The following is a 19,734-nucleotide window of genomic DNA, read 5'->3' as shown; positions in this document are numbered from 1 at the left end:
ACCGGATCTATAATTCTGTATCCCCCTTATGTGACACGTGTAATATCGGTGAAGGTTCCCTTGCACATCTATTTCGGCATTGCCCTGTCTTGAAAGCTTTTTGGAGCCAGATTTTTACGTGGTTTTCAAACCAATTTGGGAAAAAAGTACCACTTGATGGTACACTGGCTATACTTGGATCATTTGCATCAATCGAATCTTTTTCCTTTTCACAAAAACAGATAATTACAATGGGTGTGCTGGCTGCAAAGAAACGTATTCTTTTACAGTGGCGGTCTTCTTCGGCCCCGTCTTTTAACAGGTGGCTTAATGAGATGGTGTCTGTGGCCCGGGTGGAGCAGATAAGATTTGATAGAGAGGGGAAACTGGCGGGTTTTTGTACGATTTGGCAGCCATTTCTAGAATTCTTAAAAATTAACTGATCATAATTCATGCCTCACACTCCGCGTGAATTTTCTTATTTTATTTTACTCTTTATTTAGTTAATATTGTTATAATCTTTTCTTCTTCTTCTTTTCTCCTTCTTTTTCTTTTTTCATGCTTATAAGTTCACAAATGCTAAATGTAGTAAATGTCCTCAGTTGAATCTGTACAAGCATGCTGTGTTTAATTTAAAAGCAAAAAATAAAATAATTAATAACAAAACACCAAATTGGACGAGCTTCTAACAGAGAAACTGCCATGCCAAAATGACTGTACGGCACTTCAGTTAATATGCAACAAAAATCAAAGGGTTGGGTAAAGTTGCTATAACAGCAACTGTAAAGCAGAGGTGTGGGGAAATGGTATTGATCTTCTAAACAGCACTTCGCAGACTTCCATCTGTTTTATTTTTACAGGCTATGCATAAAAAAGAAGTCAAGCTTTCTGTGTTATCTGTTTGTGGTGGCAGAGAAACAAGGAACACCCTGTGTGTGTGTTTGCTGTGTAAGATTTACCTCTGGCTTCCAGCTCCAGTTTCTTTTTCCTGGACCAGATATTATGATAATTCTCTGCAAGCAGCTCTGCCATTGACTGGAGAAGTAAATGTTTGACATGTGACTCTTTTACACTGCACTGATCAATTCATCCATCAATCAATCTGCATTATCAGCTCCCATGAGTAATCTGGCTTTGCATGCATTGTGTTCTTGTGAATAATTTACCTGCAAGTCTCTGGACAATGTCACATTACTCATATCAGTGGGTCTTGGACTGAAAGCTGAAGCTCCTTCAAAAGAAAGCTGTTGGAGATTGAACACACAGCATTATATATGATGTCACCTTTCCCTTTGATCCATAATGAGTACCTCGGGAACAAATGTAAGAATGGGTGGTGTTCATATACACCTGACTGGCCTGTGATATCCTTCTGGGCTTGTTGTGAAGGTTGACAGAGTCTCCCTCTCTGATCCTGTCAATGCTCCAACCCCATGAAAGCATGGTCTTCAGAGACTCTCTGATGGGCCAGCAGTATGTCTCTTTATCCTGCAAAGTCACAGTTTACTTTCAGATGTACTGCAAAAACCGAACAAAGCATGAACTCAGACACACCAACACATGATCTTCTGCAGGATCAGTTGCTCACATGTCTGTGCCCACATCAGCTGATACATTTCCATTCATTCAATTAGTAAATCTCATTTGATTACTTTGCAGTTATTTATTTGTAACAAATGTTTGGAATCATGTTTGATTTTCGTTCCACTTCTCACGTGTGCACCACTTTGTGTTGGTCTTTCACCTGGAATTCCAATAAAACTGATTCATGTTTGTGGCTGTAATGTAACAAAATGTGGGAAAGTTCAAGGGGCTGAATACTTTTGCACGCCACTGTAATTATTAAATAATAAAACTGATACGTTTCTCTTTTGCAACAAATATTAAATAACACAATGGAGATGAAGTGTATGTAAATAAATATCTAAAGTTTATCTAAAAGAAAGAGAAGAGAAAAGTGGCACCCCTCAGCCTTTTAGCAGATATACCGATGGTATCATTTCAAAATCCTACATCACCTCATTCACAACAATTTCAGAAAACTCACTTTGACCTTGAGGTCGAGGTCACTGAGATTTTATCTCCTCTGACATTTTTAGTAAATGCACCTGTAGTATCAATTTCAGAAAACTTAACCTCTGACCGTGAGGTCAGTGAGATTCAAACTCATCTCACATCTTTACCTGTGGTATCAATTAGAGGCTCCTACGTTTCTGAGTTACTGCATTCACAAACGTAGATGTTCATGCTCAGCCACCAGGGTGACGACAACACCCCATCAGCCTTTTACTGCTAAGGAGTAAAAACTGACTCATTCAGTTTTCAGGTATGAGTTTGGTGTAGTGTTTCAGCAAACTGTAAACACAGGTAGCTGTCCAGCCAGGAGAGCTACCTGTGATTCAATACAGATTCATGCCATGCTGTTTTTCATCATTACTAAGCTATCACTGACCCAAATGAAGCACTCACACAAACTATACAAATCTTTTGTAAAATATAGAAAGCTCCCAACTTCCACAGAAAGATGTCTGCATGCAGACTACCTTTTCAGACAGGCTTTTGTATGGTTTCAGGAGTGGATGGCTCTTGCTGATTTCACACATCTGGTCTCCATATGACCAGCCATTGGAAAACTACAGAATATAAGTTCACATTTACAGATCAGATTTTACAGCAACCAAAAGCAGTTCTATTTTGCTACATTTCGTGATGACAACAAGAAACACTACAACATTTTTAAAAAGCACACAAACATTTCCCCCTCAATGTTATTCAAAGTTTACAAGAAATATTTCTCTCTCTAAAAAAGTATCAGCAGAATAAGTTGGTATATTGACATTTATGTCAATCATTGGCTTAAAGTATAGTATACCGTAAAGTTTGCCAAACAGCATGCATATGTAACAGAATGTTTTATATATTATAGCTGTGGGGTGTGTTCTTCTATGTGTAATCATTGGGTGCATTTGTTATCAGTGACTGTGAAAGACTGTTGATGTACCACACTGTTTTTGTCGTCATGGTGAGGGGGAAAACAGTATGATCAGGAAACACAGAAGAAGAATAAAAATCATACATACCTTTTCTATACACCACTTCTCATGGATGTGCTCCGCATATCTGGTTATAAAACAATCCAGTTTCTCTGGAACAGTCACACTGTCAAAGCGAGAAAAAACAAACCATCGCATTAGAAACAGAAATGCAGAGATGAGAAAATAGAAATCTGCATCTGGATTTGTGTCAGTGTCCAGTGCCAGGAAATGACTGAAGGCACTCCAGTGGAGCATTATGGAGTCCTGCATCAAAGACTGAAATATAAATACAAATAAATATACAGTTATGCTCATAACTTTTTTTATTATTTCAAATGTGTTAATCGCCAGACTGTACACTTAGGAATTTATCTCTCAGCAGTCAACGCTACACTATCAGTTAACTATCGGTTAGCACCAGTGGGCCAGCTGAGACCAGTCCATACACGTACCATAACACTGCCTAGGACACTGCTTTATAATATGAAGCACATTAAGGCCACTACTTTGATTTGGAGCTATTAAATAAAACTCAGGTGAATTTCACATTCTTTTCATGATGTTTGTTGGAGACCTCTTCACCCATGATAGTATAAAAACTTAAAGTTCAGTTTTGAAAATGTTAAATACATGGATCAAACTTTACAGTTGGTTTGACCATTCAGTCATTTGACACTGCAAATCACCAAAACTATTTCCTGTAAACATCCATTCGTTCTTCCATTTCAATCTAATCTAGTAGAAACAATTTAAAAGAAAATAAATACAGAAAAATAATATTCTTGCACACAAGCTTCCTCATAGATCCCAACCCAGATGTGGAGGTTACTTCTGAAACTGGTCAAACTTCATTTAGCCTATTGTTGGCTGGGTTGTTACTTCTTCAGACCTGTTTGAATGAATAGCATTGTTATTCATTTTTATTTTCTGTTAGAATGCAACTTAATATTTTGATTTATTCTTTAGATTTCTTTAATCTCTTAAATTGTGCAAAAGTCTTGAGCCATATTTTACATAAGAGGCCAGACTTTCACCTAATTGTTCCTTTTTTAAGTTCTCCTGAAGGCTTCAAAGAACAACTTTGAAGGTGTTTGTTCTTTGGACATTGGCTTTTTGAATCATTTTAAGTCCTGTCTTCATACTTTAGAGGGGAATGTTTTTTCAATGAAAGTGTATTCAACCACTGTCAACTTGACAGATGTGCAGGGGTGCAACGTATCAGCTGTTTGTGCTGGGCTATGTCTTTAGAAATGTGAACAAAAAAATGAAGAAACCTCATAGTGGACATTAGAAGACTATCAAAAACAAACAGTCTGTGCTACTATGTGAATTCCATGAATTTAAGGCTTTCCTACTTGATAATCAGTTTTTGTTGTTTCCTTTGAAACCTTCGATTTGTTTCGAGGAGGTGAGCACGTGCTCTCGCAAGATTAAAAAAAAAGACGGAGTTTTCATGAATGCACCTCTGTGCTGAAAACTGTTTCTGGACTGAGCAGCCTAAATAAACTGAACAGGCATATTCTGACTTGATCATTCCATCAAGTGAAAATTGCTTCTGCATATTTATAAGATACACGCTGTTATGAATTCAAGATGATCTCACAATGTTTGCAGGTCTGCAAACGCAGGTCTGTTACTTAAACACCAGTTTTAGTAACAAACTCTCAACTGTATACTTTTAAAAATGGGATTTTAACAGTAATGTAAAAACTAAAAGTTCTTCTGTATTTATTTTTATTAAAAGAGAAAACGCATTAATGACATTCATTAAGATGTACAGACAGGCAGAGATGGGGGTTTGGGAAAATACAAAGACAGTGACTGTTTTTACAACAGCGTTCTGTAAAAACTTCCTGTCAGTGATTCCTGAAATACCATTTACAAATGTTAAAGACGGCATAGAGAGGATATCTGGGCTGGGGTTTGGAAGTTGTTGGCCTTCTGTGGGGGGTCGGAGAACTGTTTGAACCTAATGTGTGACAAAAGAATCCACTGCCCTCTCTTACCTGTCTGTAAAAGCCCTGCAACGATTTATCAGAGATGCGCAGAGCGCGGACGGAGAGAAAATAAAGGTGGTTCACAGCAGGCAACTTACTGCATTTTAAAATGATGCGATCCATACATTATTAGTAAAACTACTCTTAAGAGATCTACGTAACATATTTAACAAATTGTGATATTAAAGTGTTTATTTATTTATTTATTCGTTGTCAGGTTTCCGACAGTTCTTTCCAATAAATTGTGGTTTATTCTCTGCATTCAGGTTGAGGGTCATATGATGGAGTTTTCCCACCTATAACTAAATAAATACATGATGCAGGTTGGACACTTATTTGTGGGACGTGTAGCATTTATTGACTGCAAAATTTTTGAACCAGAGTATTGACATGAATTGCAAAGGTGAAATACCAAGATTAGTGACAGACAGCTTGAATAAGCAGCCAGGACTGTGATCATTACCATTACGACTGTTCATTTATTGGGAAAGTTTAACTGGCGGGAATTACCAATAGTTTTAAGCACAGTGCCAGACCCTCCTGGTTCTCTCCTTCAGCAGCAGTTCACTGACCTTATTTAATCATCAGAAAAATTTAAATAAAGTGCCAAATATTTCTGGCAGATAGCACACACACATACATATTGTTGTGCAGTTGGGGCATGTTTAAATTCAAATTTAACATGAACTACTGCATTGATTTAGTAACTGAAAGGTCAGACACTTTTTTGAGGGACAGCCACCGTCTCTGTTGTTGCATTTGGAGTGTCCATTTCACAGGGTAATGTTATAAGAGGAGTCAGACAAATGTGATTTCACCAGTACTGCCAAACGTAACTATCTGTGATGGCGCTATGACTGTTCGTTTATTAGCAAAGCCAATTCATACAGTAACTGGCATGGCTGGAATGCCCACACATGTACAGTAGATGCTCTGGTCCCTCTCCTGCAGTACAGTAGTGTTTCACTGACACCTATAAATTTAGACCAGAGCCCGACATATTTCATCATTAAAAGCATCATTACATTGTTATTGCTGTCATGGTGCTCTCTGTCTGACCTTTTGTATGTCTAAAAATATACTTTTCTCTTACAGGACCAACAAATCATCAACTTCTGCTTAAAATGTGATTTTCATGTTTTAATTAAAAAAAGACATTGTCGTGCCATGCTTTCATGTCCAGTAACATTACTGAGGAATAACCCAAGAATGCAAGCATCACCTTTTGCTTTGTATCTTGCTTATTCAGTGTGCACAACCTCTGTAAATGAATGGACTTCCATTAGCACTGCGCCCCCTGGATGATGCACAAGACATTACACTGTTTTTATAAATGCTGCTTGGGAGCGTTAACCTGTTCCTGTTCGCATTGTACACGTCACAGGCGGGGAATATCGTTACAGTCACGGATCAACCGGCCATCAGGCAGGAATCCACCAGGTATCTGTCATTGTCCTGTCAGGAATGAGGTGGTTATTTTAAGTGGCTGTATCTGTACCTCACGTGTTTGAGGCTTGGCCAGATGTTGAGGAGGGTTGTTGTCCTAACCCAGAAAAGAATTCTGTGATCGTAGACATTTGGTGCTGCTGAGCTAACCAGTGAATTCCTTCTTTTTTGCCACTTCTAAAATTCTTCCAATCTCTCTCATATGTTTATTTTAGTTTTTCAACCTGAAGTCCTGTTTGGTAGCTTATTCACTCTTAATACTAACTTGGGCACTGCCGGTTTAGAAATTACAGAGAGTCCCTGTTATCACCAAATGCAAGTTTGCTACCCAAATCAATTCCTGGCTCCTCATATTTGGATGTTGACATGTGCCTGGGGGAGGATACTGAACCCTAGTTAAGTGTAAGCATGTATGTGTTTCTTAAATAAAGAATGTTAGATAAATAATGTGTGTGTGAGCGAGTTTGAAGTGGCTTATTCAGAGTAGAAGAGCATTTATGCACCTTTAAAAATGGGGGAATCTGCATAAAATGGCTTTGAACAGTTAATGCAATACTTTTGTTAACCTCCTGCTTCAATTATATCATAATGATTGTTTGATTTAAAATGCACCATGTTGGTATACAAAGGCAAAACAACAAGACATATCATTGTATCATTGTGCAAAGCATTCTAACCTGACTGTAAGCCAAACAAGTAAACATGTTAGAAAGAAGAAAAAGATGTACATACTTGGTGGTGTCTGCAGGCTGTGGTGTGAAGTTTCCTTCTGAGTCCATAGATGACTGTTTCTCCATCATGGCCATGTAGTTGGACTCCATATACTCTGGAGGAAGAGCTCCAGCCACAGCACTAAGACATGGCAGCGCCAGTTTAAATAGCTCCTGGTCGTACTGCTACATTACAACACATACACAGTATGTAAGTGTGTTGCTTCAGACATTATTGTGAACATTGAAGGCTGTCTGTTTATCATTTGTTTAAAGCAAATAAACTTGGGGAATATTCAGAATCTGTCATGAGGGTGAAGTGAGGGTTGAAATAGAGAATTCCAGGCACAGCAGATAAATTATGAGTTTTTTTAAACAGCGTGTCCAAACAAAAGGCAGAAATCTATCCAGCGAAGATTAGAGAAACATAGGGAGAAGAGACGGGCAGGGGTGGGTATACTTGTCTCCCTTGCTCCCTGCCTCCTCTTTCCCAATGGGCTTTACTTGGAGGATGAGCGGGATGCTTCCCCGCACCTTTTGGTCCTGATTGGTGTTTTTTTTGCTAATGTGCATAATGAGAGGCCCAACATTCTTTTGGAATCATTGGGTGGTGTACGCACCATCTAGGGACTATCGTGTTGCTGGTAGTAGGCAATGACGGTATAACTTGGAGAAGAGTGAGTGGGAGTAACGGCCTTGTTATGCTTGTCCATAGAAGTGCGACCCGTGTGCATTCTTTGAGCTACCACTAGATGAGCCTCACCTTGTGGGACAGGGCATCAAATATTCCCCAGAACATTTTCCTAGAGAGGTGCAGCTCTTCATCTGACGCTACTCCAAAGTTGCCCCAACCTCCAGCCAAACAGTAGTACTTCCAGCAACGCTCGTAGTGATTGGTCAACAGCTGAGAAGTCAAAAGCACATTAATTACCAGTCAATATATGACTGAAGCCAAATGAGTAAGTAAGGTGTTGCTGTAATTCAATCATATTTTCCCATAACAACTTAATGCACTTAATCAGTAACAACATTAGTTACTAACCATACAATTATACTGTTATTTGTGCTTCACGGATTTTACAGTTTTTCCACAAAGGGCTAGTGCGCATATTTTATAAATCTAATGGTAATTTGGTGTGTGCATTTGTTTTTTTGCACTGGGTAAGAACATTTCTATGTTTCATCTGTGCGTTTTCAGTGGGAGAAACAAGTGACGTCTTCAGTCTCAGCTGACTGTAGGTTTCCCCAATCTTATAAACATTTGCATAATGACTGAAACTAGCACCACTGAATGAACAATGACCAGTCAAGGAGGTCATTTACATGAAAAGGGAAAGACCATCTCTAAATCGAGGAGGGGGCCTAAGGGTACATCTTTGGCCATCTTACAATGCTGTGATGGCAGCCATTCCCAACTCTCTGTGAGAATTTGCATGTTAAGGATCAAGGAACTGACCTCCCAGCACGTTGTTCCTACAGTGGTGCTAGTTTCAGTCATTGTGCAAATGTACTGTTTATAATGTTGGGGAAACCTGCAGTCAGCTGTGCATGAAGATGAACTGAATCAACCTTTTGGCATATTGATGAATGTTCCCCACTGCATGTAAAAAGATACACACAGTTGAATGGTAATTATGTGTAATTATGTGAAGTTCAGTTCAGTTCTTTTTATTTCAAACCTATACATTCACCAGCGTTTCATGAAATCATTCCATGCAGTTGTTTGAAAGGGAGTAGGCAGAAGTATATACTTATTTAGCCCCACCCCCTCAGGTTTACATCCTCATCATCTAAATTTGAACAACAAAAACGTATACAACACCTTCAACTTAGAACATAACATCACAAAAAATATTTTCTCATGTTCAACTAAAACTATATTTAGATTTGCTAATTTGCAGAAGAAAATAAACATGAGTTTGACTGCTGTCTTGGGTTAATTGCATTTTCTTCATCCTTATACTTATTTAATATTTCTTTTTTGAGTTTTATTTTAAACTGGTTTATATCACCACTGACCTTTATTTCTTCTTTTAACTCATTCCAGAATTTAACTCCCACTATTGAAATAGACATCCTTTTCAATGTTGTTCTTACTCTTTGTAATTTTAAATTCCACTTCCCTCTAAAATTATACCTCCCTTCTCTTTCTAAGAACCATTTACTTATTTCGATTGGGAGCATCCCTTTCCTTGCCTTATATATTATTTGCACTGTTTTAAACTTCACCAGATCCTGGATTTTTATAGCTTGCGTCCTAATAAAGAGTGCGTTTGTGTGAGCCCTATACCCTAATGGCCTTTTTCTGCATTATGATTATAGTCTGAGTATTACTTTTATATGTATTTCCCCAAACCTCTACACAATAACTCATGTATGGTAATAGCAAAGCACAAGTGCCTCAATTCTATGCTTTATATTAACTAAAATGCCATATAACCATTTAGTGTAGTATTAAGTGGACACGCCCTGAAAGTAGATAACAGGGAACCATCCTCTACTGGAAAGTTACTGAAACATGGTTGTTTTGACTAGAATGAGAGAGCTGGTAATAATAATGGATTGCATTTATATAGTGCTTTTCGAGACCGTCAAAGCACTTTACAATTCCACTATTCATTCACACATTGGTGGAGGCAGCTACAGGTGCAGCCACAGCTGCCCTGGGGCAGACTGACAGAAGCGAGGCTGCCATATCGCGCCATCGGCCCATCTGGCCAACACCAGTAGGCGGTAGGTGAAGTGTCTTGCCCAAGGACACAATGACAAAGACAGACAGAGCTGGGGATCGAACCGGCAACCTTCCGGTTACAAGATGAGCTTCCCAACCCCCCTGAACCCCAAATAAATAATAATAAAACTGTTAAGCGTGTGTCACCATTTTGAGATCGGCGGCTGTAGGAGCCATATGAGTTGTTCCTTTTTTGATTAAGTGGGTTGGTTTAAATGGACTCACTGTATTGGTGCACGGGTGTGGGGCGTGTCTCATGGGTGTGGTAGATGATAAATGTGGTTGCACTCACCTGTTCACGGCACCTGATGTTGATGAGCAGAAAGGTAGGGTGAGCATGAGGCAAAACTTTCTGTTGAGCGCAGCTTGAATGATTTTGATGTATTTTAACTGTAACTTGATGGTTTATGTATATTTATGCACTAATTGATGCCATAGGCCAAGTTGTAGTTTGGCATAGTAGTTAGTGCAGTTCTTTGTGAGTAGCAGTTATTTGTTTGTGCAGTCTGTGCATTTGTTTAATCGTTAATCCCAGGCGCTGATTTGTATATTGGACAGTTGCATGTGGACTAAAAGGAGCAAATGGTACAGAAGTGTATTTTATGTGTCTATTGTTGCGCGTCATCTGTGTCCTCGTGTTTAGCCTGCCGTGGCCGTTGGTTGAGCCGCAACAGCGGCCCTGTGTCATGCAGGACGCATCTCGCTTCTAGAAGTAATTTTGTGAGACAATAAAGTGTGAAAGGATCTACTGAGCAGTGTTTTGTCTTCCATCAGATGCCTCTGAGGAATCAAAAGAACGCGGTGAAGTGTTGATATTTAACACAATGCATCTTTGGCCATGTTATAGAGTACTGAAAATGTAATGTAATGAGTAGTAATTGCATTCTTAGGGGAGTAATTAAGTAGCATAACTATTAAAAACCAAAACTCACAAGTAAGATGTAATAGATTGCATTTTTAGACAACAACCTGAACACTGGTTCCTATACATGCAAACTTTGTTTCCGACTTTGTTTCTCACCTTCAGAGGCATCTTGGTGTGCTCATTAAGTAGAGGAACATCAAACACCAGCCTCCTGAGTAGGTGCTGCATCATTGAAGGCCTTAGCTTACTGTACATTAAGAGGATTCCATACGTTAGTGGAATGTACCATCGCTGATCAAGAATACAATCAAATACGATCTATAGCATGTGTTTTTAAAAAAGGGTAGACTAAATGCTAAATACTCATTAAAGGTTGACTCATATGTGCATGTATGTCTTCATCTTACCCACAAACAGCAAGCAGACACTCCTCTATGGAGTCCCTCTGAGCTTTGGTGAGGCAGCAGCCTTTGGACAGGCGATAAACCGTATGAAGCAGCGAGTCAATTAGTGAGGCGAACGGCTCCGTCCCCGCAAACAGCGGCGCACATTTAGTCAGGAGAGGCAGCACTGCTGTACACAGATACCTGTTGAGCGCCAGTGCCATGTCTGTGGCACTCAGAGCAACCTAACACAAAGAATAGAGAGAAACAATAACAACGTAATAGAGAAACTACATGTGTGGCATGTACATATGTTTTTATACCTCTGGGGGAATACTATACACAGTGAATAAAGTGCGCAGTTGTGCCAGTAAGAAACAATATCAAAGGCTAAGTGTCGTGTTCCCTGGGCCTTGGACCGATGGGCTTTGAGTTTTCTGGAGTTCTTCTGTTTTTTAGTAGTGATTAACTTTGCATTTTGGTTCTATTTTCTGTTGTGTTGACATTTATCCTTCTGTTGTTGGTTTCCTTGTTTATTGCTGTGTTTTTTGTGTGTGGTTCAGTCATGACTCCTTGTTAGTTTACCTTTAGTCAAATCTGTATTTCTGTTCCTGAAGAGAAAGAAATATACACACAGACAGAAACTTACGGTGTCCAGAGAGGCGGCAGACCTCAGGTCTGGTAAGAACCCAACCTCCAGAAGGTGGAGAAGAAAATTCTGGTCTTCTATACCATAGACACGGTCCAGGAACAGCACCATGGCTGCTTTGTGGTCTGGACAGAAACCTGCTGACATGTCTGGCTCCACAACCAACCCATCTGTACATGCACGCAAACACAATTCAATTCTTGATTGCTGATATTACAGGATCAGTTACTGTTATTACTGGATTAGATGTCATCATGTCAGATGACTTTCTTACCTTTAGCCAGGTTAGGCATAGAGAATGAAATACTGATGACTCCCACCAAGTCTTCAATAGGAATAAGAGACCTCAAAATCGCTCTGATACGGATAGCTTCACCTTTACCAGCATGGATCAGCTAATAGAAAAGAGGTAGGGCTTAAGTGAGTGCACTATATACGTAAGGCTGCATGTAGGAGTTGTGCATTTTGAATCGCTGGTACTCCACTTGAAGGCCAGCCAGCACGGAGCCCGTAAGACCAGCGACAACTCTCACTATCAGTGACTCAATAATCCAAAATATTAAAACAAGCTCAGTCCCAAACCCCTCTTAGCTGGGAGCTATTGTCTGAGACATAGAGGATAAAGCTACGGGAATTCTTGCTTCCGGGCAATCTAAAAGTCTTTGTGCATGCAATATCTGCAAACAACAACTACAGCTACTCAAAAGAGGCTTTGAAAACACATTCTGCTCACTAAAGAGACACGTCGAGCACACTTTTAATCTGTTTGTGAACACAGTCAGCTATTCAGACACGATGCAAATGAAGTCGGGAGAAAACTTCTCTCCTCAAACATTTCCTAAGGCATTTTCCAGTCAGGTGCTCTAATTGGAGATAGGACCCTGTATAAACAGGTCACTGACGAGGACGACAAAGACAAAACAGAGACAGCTGAACAAATGCACGTGTGCAGTACAAAGTAACTCACATGCATCTCTGGAGCACAGCGGCCCAGCAGGTCAATGAGAGCAGAGTAGAAGGTCATGATGGCATTTCCCATGTGAATTGTATCATCTTCCTCTTCCCCTGGCATGTCACTGCTACACACAGAGACACACTCTCATATTAAATGCCCCTAAATACTTCAGACCATTTTCTTCTGACCTGTTATGCTCATTTCCCACTCTGTGCTTGTACTGTAGTTACTCATGAACTTAGTGACAGGATAATTGGTTCAGGCTGATGTTTGTCTGAAATTGTTCTTTTCTAAATGGAAAACACAGGAAGAGATAATCTGCTTGAACATTGTTAGTACTGGAAATACGACACGTAGTTTAGGAAGTTACCAAAAGGTGTGCCGAAGGAAAATAGTGCGCTCAAAGTCATATCCAACTGAACCCTGGGATTTTGTGGCAGGCATTCATAACTATTCAATATATACAACAAATTATAATTGCTATGAGTCAGCATTTTGTATGCCCTAATTTCCATCTTAAGAAAATCCCTTAACATTTAACAGGTTGTCGACAAGCCATCTAGACTTGTAGACTCATGTACAGACCTTTGTAAGGAATTTAGTCTACCAGGCAGACCAAATGCAAACAGTCAACATGATTGTGCTAGCGAGCGCTTCCTGTTAAAAGTGAGGTCTTTCTTGCCAGTGTCACCAAGTGCTGCTTATAGGGAGTTATCTGACGGCTGGTACCTTGAGTGTCTGGAGATAACTGCTGCTATGAATGGGTGCTGTATAAATATAAAGGAAATGTAATTGATCCTTGCCTGTTCAGTCCAACTGATCAGTCCTGTTCTGTCAGTGTGAACTTTAATATGTATATGTAAGTAATCAGGTTAGAAGTGTTGTCATACAGTGCCTTGCTGCTCTCAGACATAGGAGACGGACCATCTCTGGAGGGATCCTGAGAGATCTTAATGGCCTCCTCCATTGCTGCCAACAACCCATCACCACCTTCACCTCGAAGAGCCGGGCCAAAACATTCTGGTCGACGAATAAGGAGCCTTACCACAACATTGGCATTCTCCTCCACACTTTCACCTGGCCACATAACAGGGACAAGTTGCTAAGTTTGTGGTTGCACATGATACAAACTCCAGTGGAAAATAAATGATCTGACTGCAGTCGTATGGTTACATTTTTACCATTGCAGAAGACAGCAAAGCGCAGGAAGTCAAGGTATCGTTCCCCCTCCACAGGGTTCCAGCCAATGTCAGGGTATCCCTTACGGACCAGCATCACACAGCTCTGCAGCCCACACCCAGCTAGATATTGTACCACCTGCAAAAATAAATTATTATTATTGTTTTGGGTTGTTTGTTTCAAAAAGAAAAAATATAGCACAGTGGAAAGACACCTACAATTTACATTTAATTAACAGAGATAGAACAAAGCACAAAGGGCTTCAGCAGTATGGGATAGAGATGGACCGATCCGATATTACGTATCGGTGTCGGTCCGATACTGACGTAAATCACTGGATCGGATATCGGAGAGAAATAAAAAATGTAATCCGATCCATTAAATATCAAAAAGCACCTCACAAAACTGGCGACACGGCGACTCGGCTCATAACCGTAGCACGTCGGAGCAGTGTGGTCACGTGATAGAGCGGCTGTGTGTGTTTGTAGCCTCGCTACCAAACCAGCATTTCATCTCCGAGGAAGTGATCCCAGAGAAGTAAAGCAAGTGTGTAAGTTCGTCTCTGAATGTTTGTAAAGCTTTCCAGCGTTAAGCTTAACAACCGATATGTGGAGCGACTGCCTCTCTCTCTCTCCCTCTCCTGCTGCTACTTCAATCGTGAAACTGCTTAATGATCAGCTGATCGGCTTTTCTCTCTTGTTTGTTTTTGGCCCACTTCGTGCCAGAAAGAGGAAACCAGCGGCTGAACAACAGCAGCACGTTTAGGGCATGAACAGGGAAAAGGGGGCACAAAGACATACTTTTGTTTCTTATTCTCATTTAAAATGTCGAGCTTTTAATAAATAATTATCCGAATATTAAACCCAAAGTTTTAATCTGATGTAAAACGTATAGAAGTCCATTGCTGTATATAGTAACTGTTAAGTTTAATATACCCTAGTAAGCTATAGTACTTTTTCCTTTGGGAAGGTACCATCTGTGCAGTTTGCAGTTCTGTTGAAGAAAGATGTTGCTGAGAGTTTGCAACCCTATTAGTTAGGTTGCTTAATATTTCTGCTAAGTTCTCTTTAAAACACCAGAACAGGGAGGATGGAGCAGGTTTAAGTTTATTAGATTGATCAGTTTTGCTGAACTATGAAATATTTTGGGTGCAGTGTATTCTTTACATACAGGTGTAACAGAATAGCTTTAGTGTTGTTGTTTATTTCAACTTGAGTATGAACTTATACAAAATGCAGCAAGATATTAAAAAACTGTTTTATTGATTAAACCACAGTATATCGGATTCATATCGGTATCGGCAGATATCCAAATTTATGATGTCGGTGTCGGTATCGGACATAAAAAAGTGGTATCCCTAGTATGGGATGCCCGACCCGTTGCCATGGGACATAAACTGTGCCCACAGCTAGAGCTTGGTTCACATTACCGGCAGCGGGGACGGATCTACTGTGGTGGCATGTGCCACCTTAAAATAATCTCAGCGTGTAGCTTTCTGGATTTTATACTAATACATTTGTTTCCGGTGTCACCAATTCATAGCCTTTACAGACTATACGGGAATAATGGAAAATCTCAATTTGGCGGCCTGAAGATTTGCTTTGTGCAGGTGATGTTGTAGCCCAGTCACAGTCAGATAAAAGTAGAAACCTTTGGTCAGAATTACTACTCCTGTGGTGTAATGTGCTGCAAACTCTAAAGCAAAATTCTAATAAGATGACTGTATAAAAAGTTATTGTTGTGTTGAAAACCAAATACATTTGATTCTTGTTATTTATTCATTTTTGTTTAACAGTTGTTATTTTCTGACCTTGATGGACAATTTCATTTTTAACCAATGGGAATTGTTCTCCAGCCTTTAACCGTTTTCCGTTTGGTTACGCTGGTAAGGCTGATAACTAAATATGAGGAACATTGTTGCTGTTGAAAAAGAGGTTGAAAAGCGAGACGTCTGTTTTGTTAACTGCTAGATCTGGAGACCTGAAGCTGTTTCTTGTAAATGCAAAGTGCTTTGCACTGGCGAGTAGACTTTACAGTTGCCGCTGCTAACCAACATGCTGAAATGTTAACCCCGCTAACTGCTGCTATATAAACTCGTACTCTCTTTTTTCTAAGTGGTTTTAGCTTGGAAGCTGAGTACATATTTGCATCTACATGTTTTAAAGTAGTGTTTCTGCTAACCACTGCTATTATCAATTTGTATAATGAATGGGGTATAGTGAGACTGCTGTCTTAAAGGAGCAGTATGAATAAGACCTATGGAATTGATTAAGTTAATTTCATGATTGGTAAGGAATCAGATTAATATGCATTATAAAATATTTGATTTTGATAGCTGTGCACCAAATTTAAAACAGAACTTGAATTTACAAAGGAATACAGAACCGATTTGGGGATGAAGTTTAAGCCTAATTTTGTACATGCTTTCTTCCTTAAGCAGACATGTTTATGTATAATTGTCAGCGTGCATGTGAAGTAACTCTGAGCTGTTTGGCATATTCAAAGGTGTAGGGAGATGCTGGAGAAGGTTATACATGGAGCCAAGGCTCACCATCTACTTTTGTAACTTTCTCTGAGGCAACAAGAACTTAACAGACCCTAATCTTCATAAGATGGCAGCTCGCACCCTCGCCAGATTCCCCTTGCACCCTGGATACCACCCGTTTGACCCGCTGCCCTGTGGTCGACACCTCAGGTCAATCAAGTCATATCTTCTTCCCCAGACTGTATTTTATTCCACCACAGTTGGTACAATTTTGTTGTACATGTGCTGTGACAGTAACAGGCTCTTCTATTCTATAGGCTAAAGTGACCTCAGAATATCTAATACAATTTACGGTTTTCCTTTTGTGTGTGTCTAAGTCTTTGTCAGCCTCACCTTCTCCAGGTCTGGCTCTCTTAAAGCAAGGGCAAGCTCATTATTATCCATGACTGATGCTGCAGCCACATCCAGAGGAGTGGATCCTCGCATAGATGGAGATGCTGAGAAGAGGAAAAGACATATGTAAAGTGTATGCAACTATGCAAACTTTCACAATAGACAGTCATTTGCTCCAAAGCAACAAACATCCCAGAGCTAGAGAGGGTAGTCTGTCAATCCAAAAGTCAGTGGCAATCTGGGAGGTAGAGCAGGTCACCTACTAATCAGGAGCTTGGTGGTTCAACCCCCATCTGCTCTAGTCTTCATGCCAAATATCCTTGGGCAAGATACTAACCCCCAGTTGCTTTACGATGCAGCCATCAGAGCGTGAATGTTAGATGGAAAGCATAAAAAAGTGCTTGTGCAAAGCAAGTTGTGCTCAGAGTAGAAAAGTGCTTTATCAGAACCAGTCCATTTACCATTTACTTAATCCCCGAATGTGTGTTAGTGTGAATGCGTAAATGTGTATTCTAAAGTGCTTTGAGTGAGTAGACAAGATTTATATAAATATACACTGCAAAAACTCAAAATCTTAATATATTCTAGTCAAAATATCTCATCACACTTAAATAAGACACAATCAATTACAGAGTAACATTTCAGTGAGATAGAAGAACTTGTTTTTAGACAGTGCATGTTGGATCTGGAGAATTTTCACTTGTTCCATTGGCAGATTTTTTCACTTATTTCAAGCAAAAATATCTCGTATTAAGATGTCCAAGCTGTGAGCTGGTCCTACAGAAGAGGGGCCTGAAAACTGAAGGCTCTGCCTCCCATTCTACTTTTAAATACTCTAGGAACAACAAGCTTTGTTCCCATACTTGAAACAAACTGTCAAGTTTCATAGCTAATGCATTCATACCATGAATACTGGTGGAGGACTGTGTTCAAGTCCTCCACCAGTATGTCAATGTTCATTTTTTCACCCTGACAGAGAGCGCCAAAACGACACCAAGCGCATGTTTGTCTTTTTGAGCTCTATGTCTTGTGGGTAAATTGCAACGTCATTCTTCAAGCTTTTACACAACTCTGTAGCTGCTACCCGTCCTCAACTACCAACGCTAATCAACAACAAAACAATTCTGAGCTAGTTCCCTTTATTCCCTTTATTATTAATGTTGGTCACCATGCATTGACAATGTCTTCAACATTCCTTCATCTCCTGTTCTCTTCATGATAAATATTCAACTGAAATAATGCTTGTTAGGTCATCATTACTCACCCAGGCCAACACTGCTGTTCTCCAGCAGATAACTCAGATGGTCAAACATGGCTTTCTGGTTCTGACGGCTGATTCGACAGAAGTAACATAGAAAACGACAACAGTTGGCCACCATTTTTGGAAAGGTGATTTCCTGAAAACACACGTGCATCACAGGTTGTTAGACAAAATGTCCCTTTGTGTTTATTTATCTGAAAATAATTCAGGGGAAAAACATATATTTAAAACATTTTGTGACACATAATTTATTTGAAATACGAATGCAACATTTCCCCATTGCTCTACCATGCTTCATCATGACTCTTCAGTATGTCAGCACTATTACTACTACATACCTTGGAGTCTCCTCCACTGAGCACATTGACCATGACCTCCATGACAGTCTCGTGCATTCCCAACGCTCTCATCAGGTTAGGATGTTGGTAAAACACTTTGTTGTTCATGATATCTCTGAGAGGAAGAAGGATGGGTGAAATTTAAACCGACAGCTCAAACTCTTTCATATATTAACTGTTTAATATTTGACCAGAGTGTTTTGTTATTACAACAGTGATATTCAGGTTTTGACATTTAAAAGAGGTTCATGGGTGCTCATTTTTATTATAAGGCTTTTGGATACAAACCAAGTGAGAACAGTTTTGGGTCAAGTGCAACCAACAATGTCTAAAATGGAAAAAGCTGCCTCAAAAACCAGACTTCATTTTAGTTTAAAACCTAATCTCAAACCTAATCTGGGTCACCAACAATGTTGATCTTAACAAACATCTGTCAAATGGAACCAGAGTGCATTTTCAAAATTGCTAGCAATGGGAATCACATGCTTGTGACATTAAATCCACCAACTGACTACAAGGAGATTAATAAGGGGAAAAGGGATCATTTCCTTGTATGAAGCAAACCACAATTAGCCACTAGGGAAGAGGACCCATCACCTAAAAGCAGCAATCAATAATGTGAAGGTTACCTATATGACACATGTGCACATGTATTGTGTAGCTTCAGCTAGACTATAGATGTCAAATGCTACCAAATGCTACCAAGTCCACCTTTACCTTGCCAAGCAAGCTAAAGTGGGACTTGGAAACCACATTAGAGTAACTTGAGCTATGTGAAGCAGACCAAGTCACTAGTTGCACGCAATCTAATGCACTCCAATGCAAGACAATTTGTTGCTTTGTATTTAAGTGTATAATAAAGTGCTGAAGACGAGGCATAGAATATGTTTGTTGAGTGGTATCAATCCTGAGAGGAAGGCTGCTCTAGATCAAGATGCTGCAAATTGTCTGTAAAGAATGCAACCAAAAGAAAGACTTTTGTGCATGAATACAGGTGTTCTTTGGGCACAAAGGTTTGCAAACCATTGAAACAAAGCATATAACCCATAGGTAAAGTGAAATGTTCCTGTTTTTATTGTGCTGGACTGAGATATACAGATTATGTGTGCCTAAGCCATATCCTTACATGGACACTCTTTAAAGTTAGTCTGAGCAGTTACCCAAGAAGTAAAAGAATACTTGAAAACAAAAGTCCATCTACGACTAAGAGAAATTCTGAATTTGTTTTTATGTGCCTGTAGGGCATTCTGTAGATAGATTAAAAATCAAATATACACACATGCACAAAATTGTAATTGCTCTGTTTCTGAACTTTCATTCACATAAAT

General features: G+C 39.6%; 1 protein-coding gene across 1 annotated transcript in view; it reads right to left on the bottom strand.

Moving 5' to 3' along the window:
- ryr2a (ryanodine receptor 2a (cardiac)) overlaps positions 1 to 19,734 on the bottom strand; it is a gene marked incomplete at its 3' end in the record, with an annotated part of 131,382 nt that overhangs the window by 77,710 nt on the left and 33,938 nt on the right. The window contains exons 26-42 of the mRNA XM_013914831.1: positions 18,407 to 18,521; positions 18,072 to 18,204; positions 16,808 to 16,911; positions 13,932 to 14,067; positions 13,641 to 13,827; positions 12,763 to 12,874; positions 12,070 to 12,190; positions 11,796 to 11,965; positions 11,171 to 11,391; positions 10,920 to 11,010; positions 7,931 to 8,071; positions 7,190 to 7,353; positions 3,060 to 3,138; positions 2,523 to 2,612; positions 1,330 to 1,467; positions 1,146 to 1,223; positions 939 to 1,014 (exon numbers count right to left, since the gene is read on the bottom strand). Coding sequence (XP_013770285.1) covers positions 939 to 1,014; positions 1,146 to 1,223; positions 1,330 to 1,467; positions 2,523 to 2,612; positions 3,060 to 3,138; positions 7,190 to 7,353; positions 7,931 to 8,071; positions 10,920 to 11,010; positions 11,171 to 11,391; positions 11,796 to 11,965; positions 12,070 to 12,190; positions 12,763 to 12,874; positions 13,641 to 13,827; positions 13,932 to 14,067; positions 16,808 to 16,911; positions 18,072 to 18,204; positions 18,407 to 18,521 — 2,156 coding nt within the window. The remainder of the gene's footprint in view (positions 1 to 938; positions 1,015 to 1,145; positions 1,224 to 1,329; positions 1,468 to 2,522; positions 2,613 to 3,059; positions 3,139 to 7,189; positions 7,354 to 7,930; positions 8,072 to 10,919; positions 11,011 to 11,170; positions 11,392 to 11,795; positions 11,966 to 12,069; positions 12,191 to 12,762; positions 12,875 to 13,640; positions 13,828 to 13,931; positions 14,068 to 16,807; positions 16,912 to 18,071; positions 18,205 to 18,406; positions 18,522 to 19,734) is intronic.

This window comes from Pundamilia nyererei, unplaced genomic scaffold, assembly GCF_000239375.1.
Source record: "Pundamilia nyererei isolate P.nyererei 1_Seehausen unplaced genomic scaffold, PunNye1.0 scaffold00228, whole genome shotgun sequence".
Taxonomy (NCBI): Eukaryota; Metazoa; Chordata; class Actinopteri; order Cichliformes; family Cichlidae; genus Pundamilia; species Pundamilia nyererei.
The sequence above is the reverse complement of the archived record's forward strand: the minus strand, read 5'-3'. Positions and strand labels throughout refer to the sequence as shown.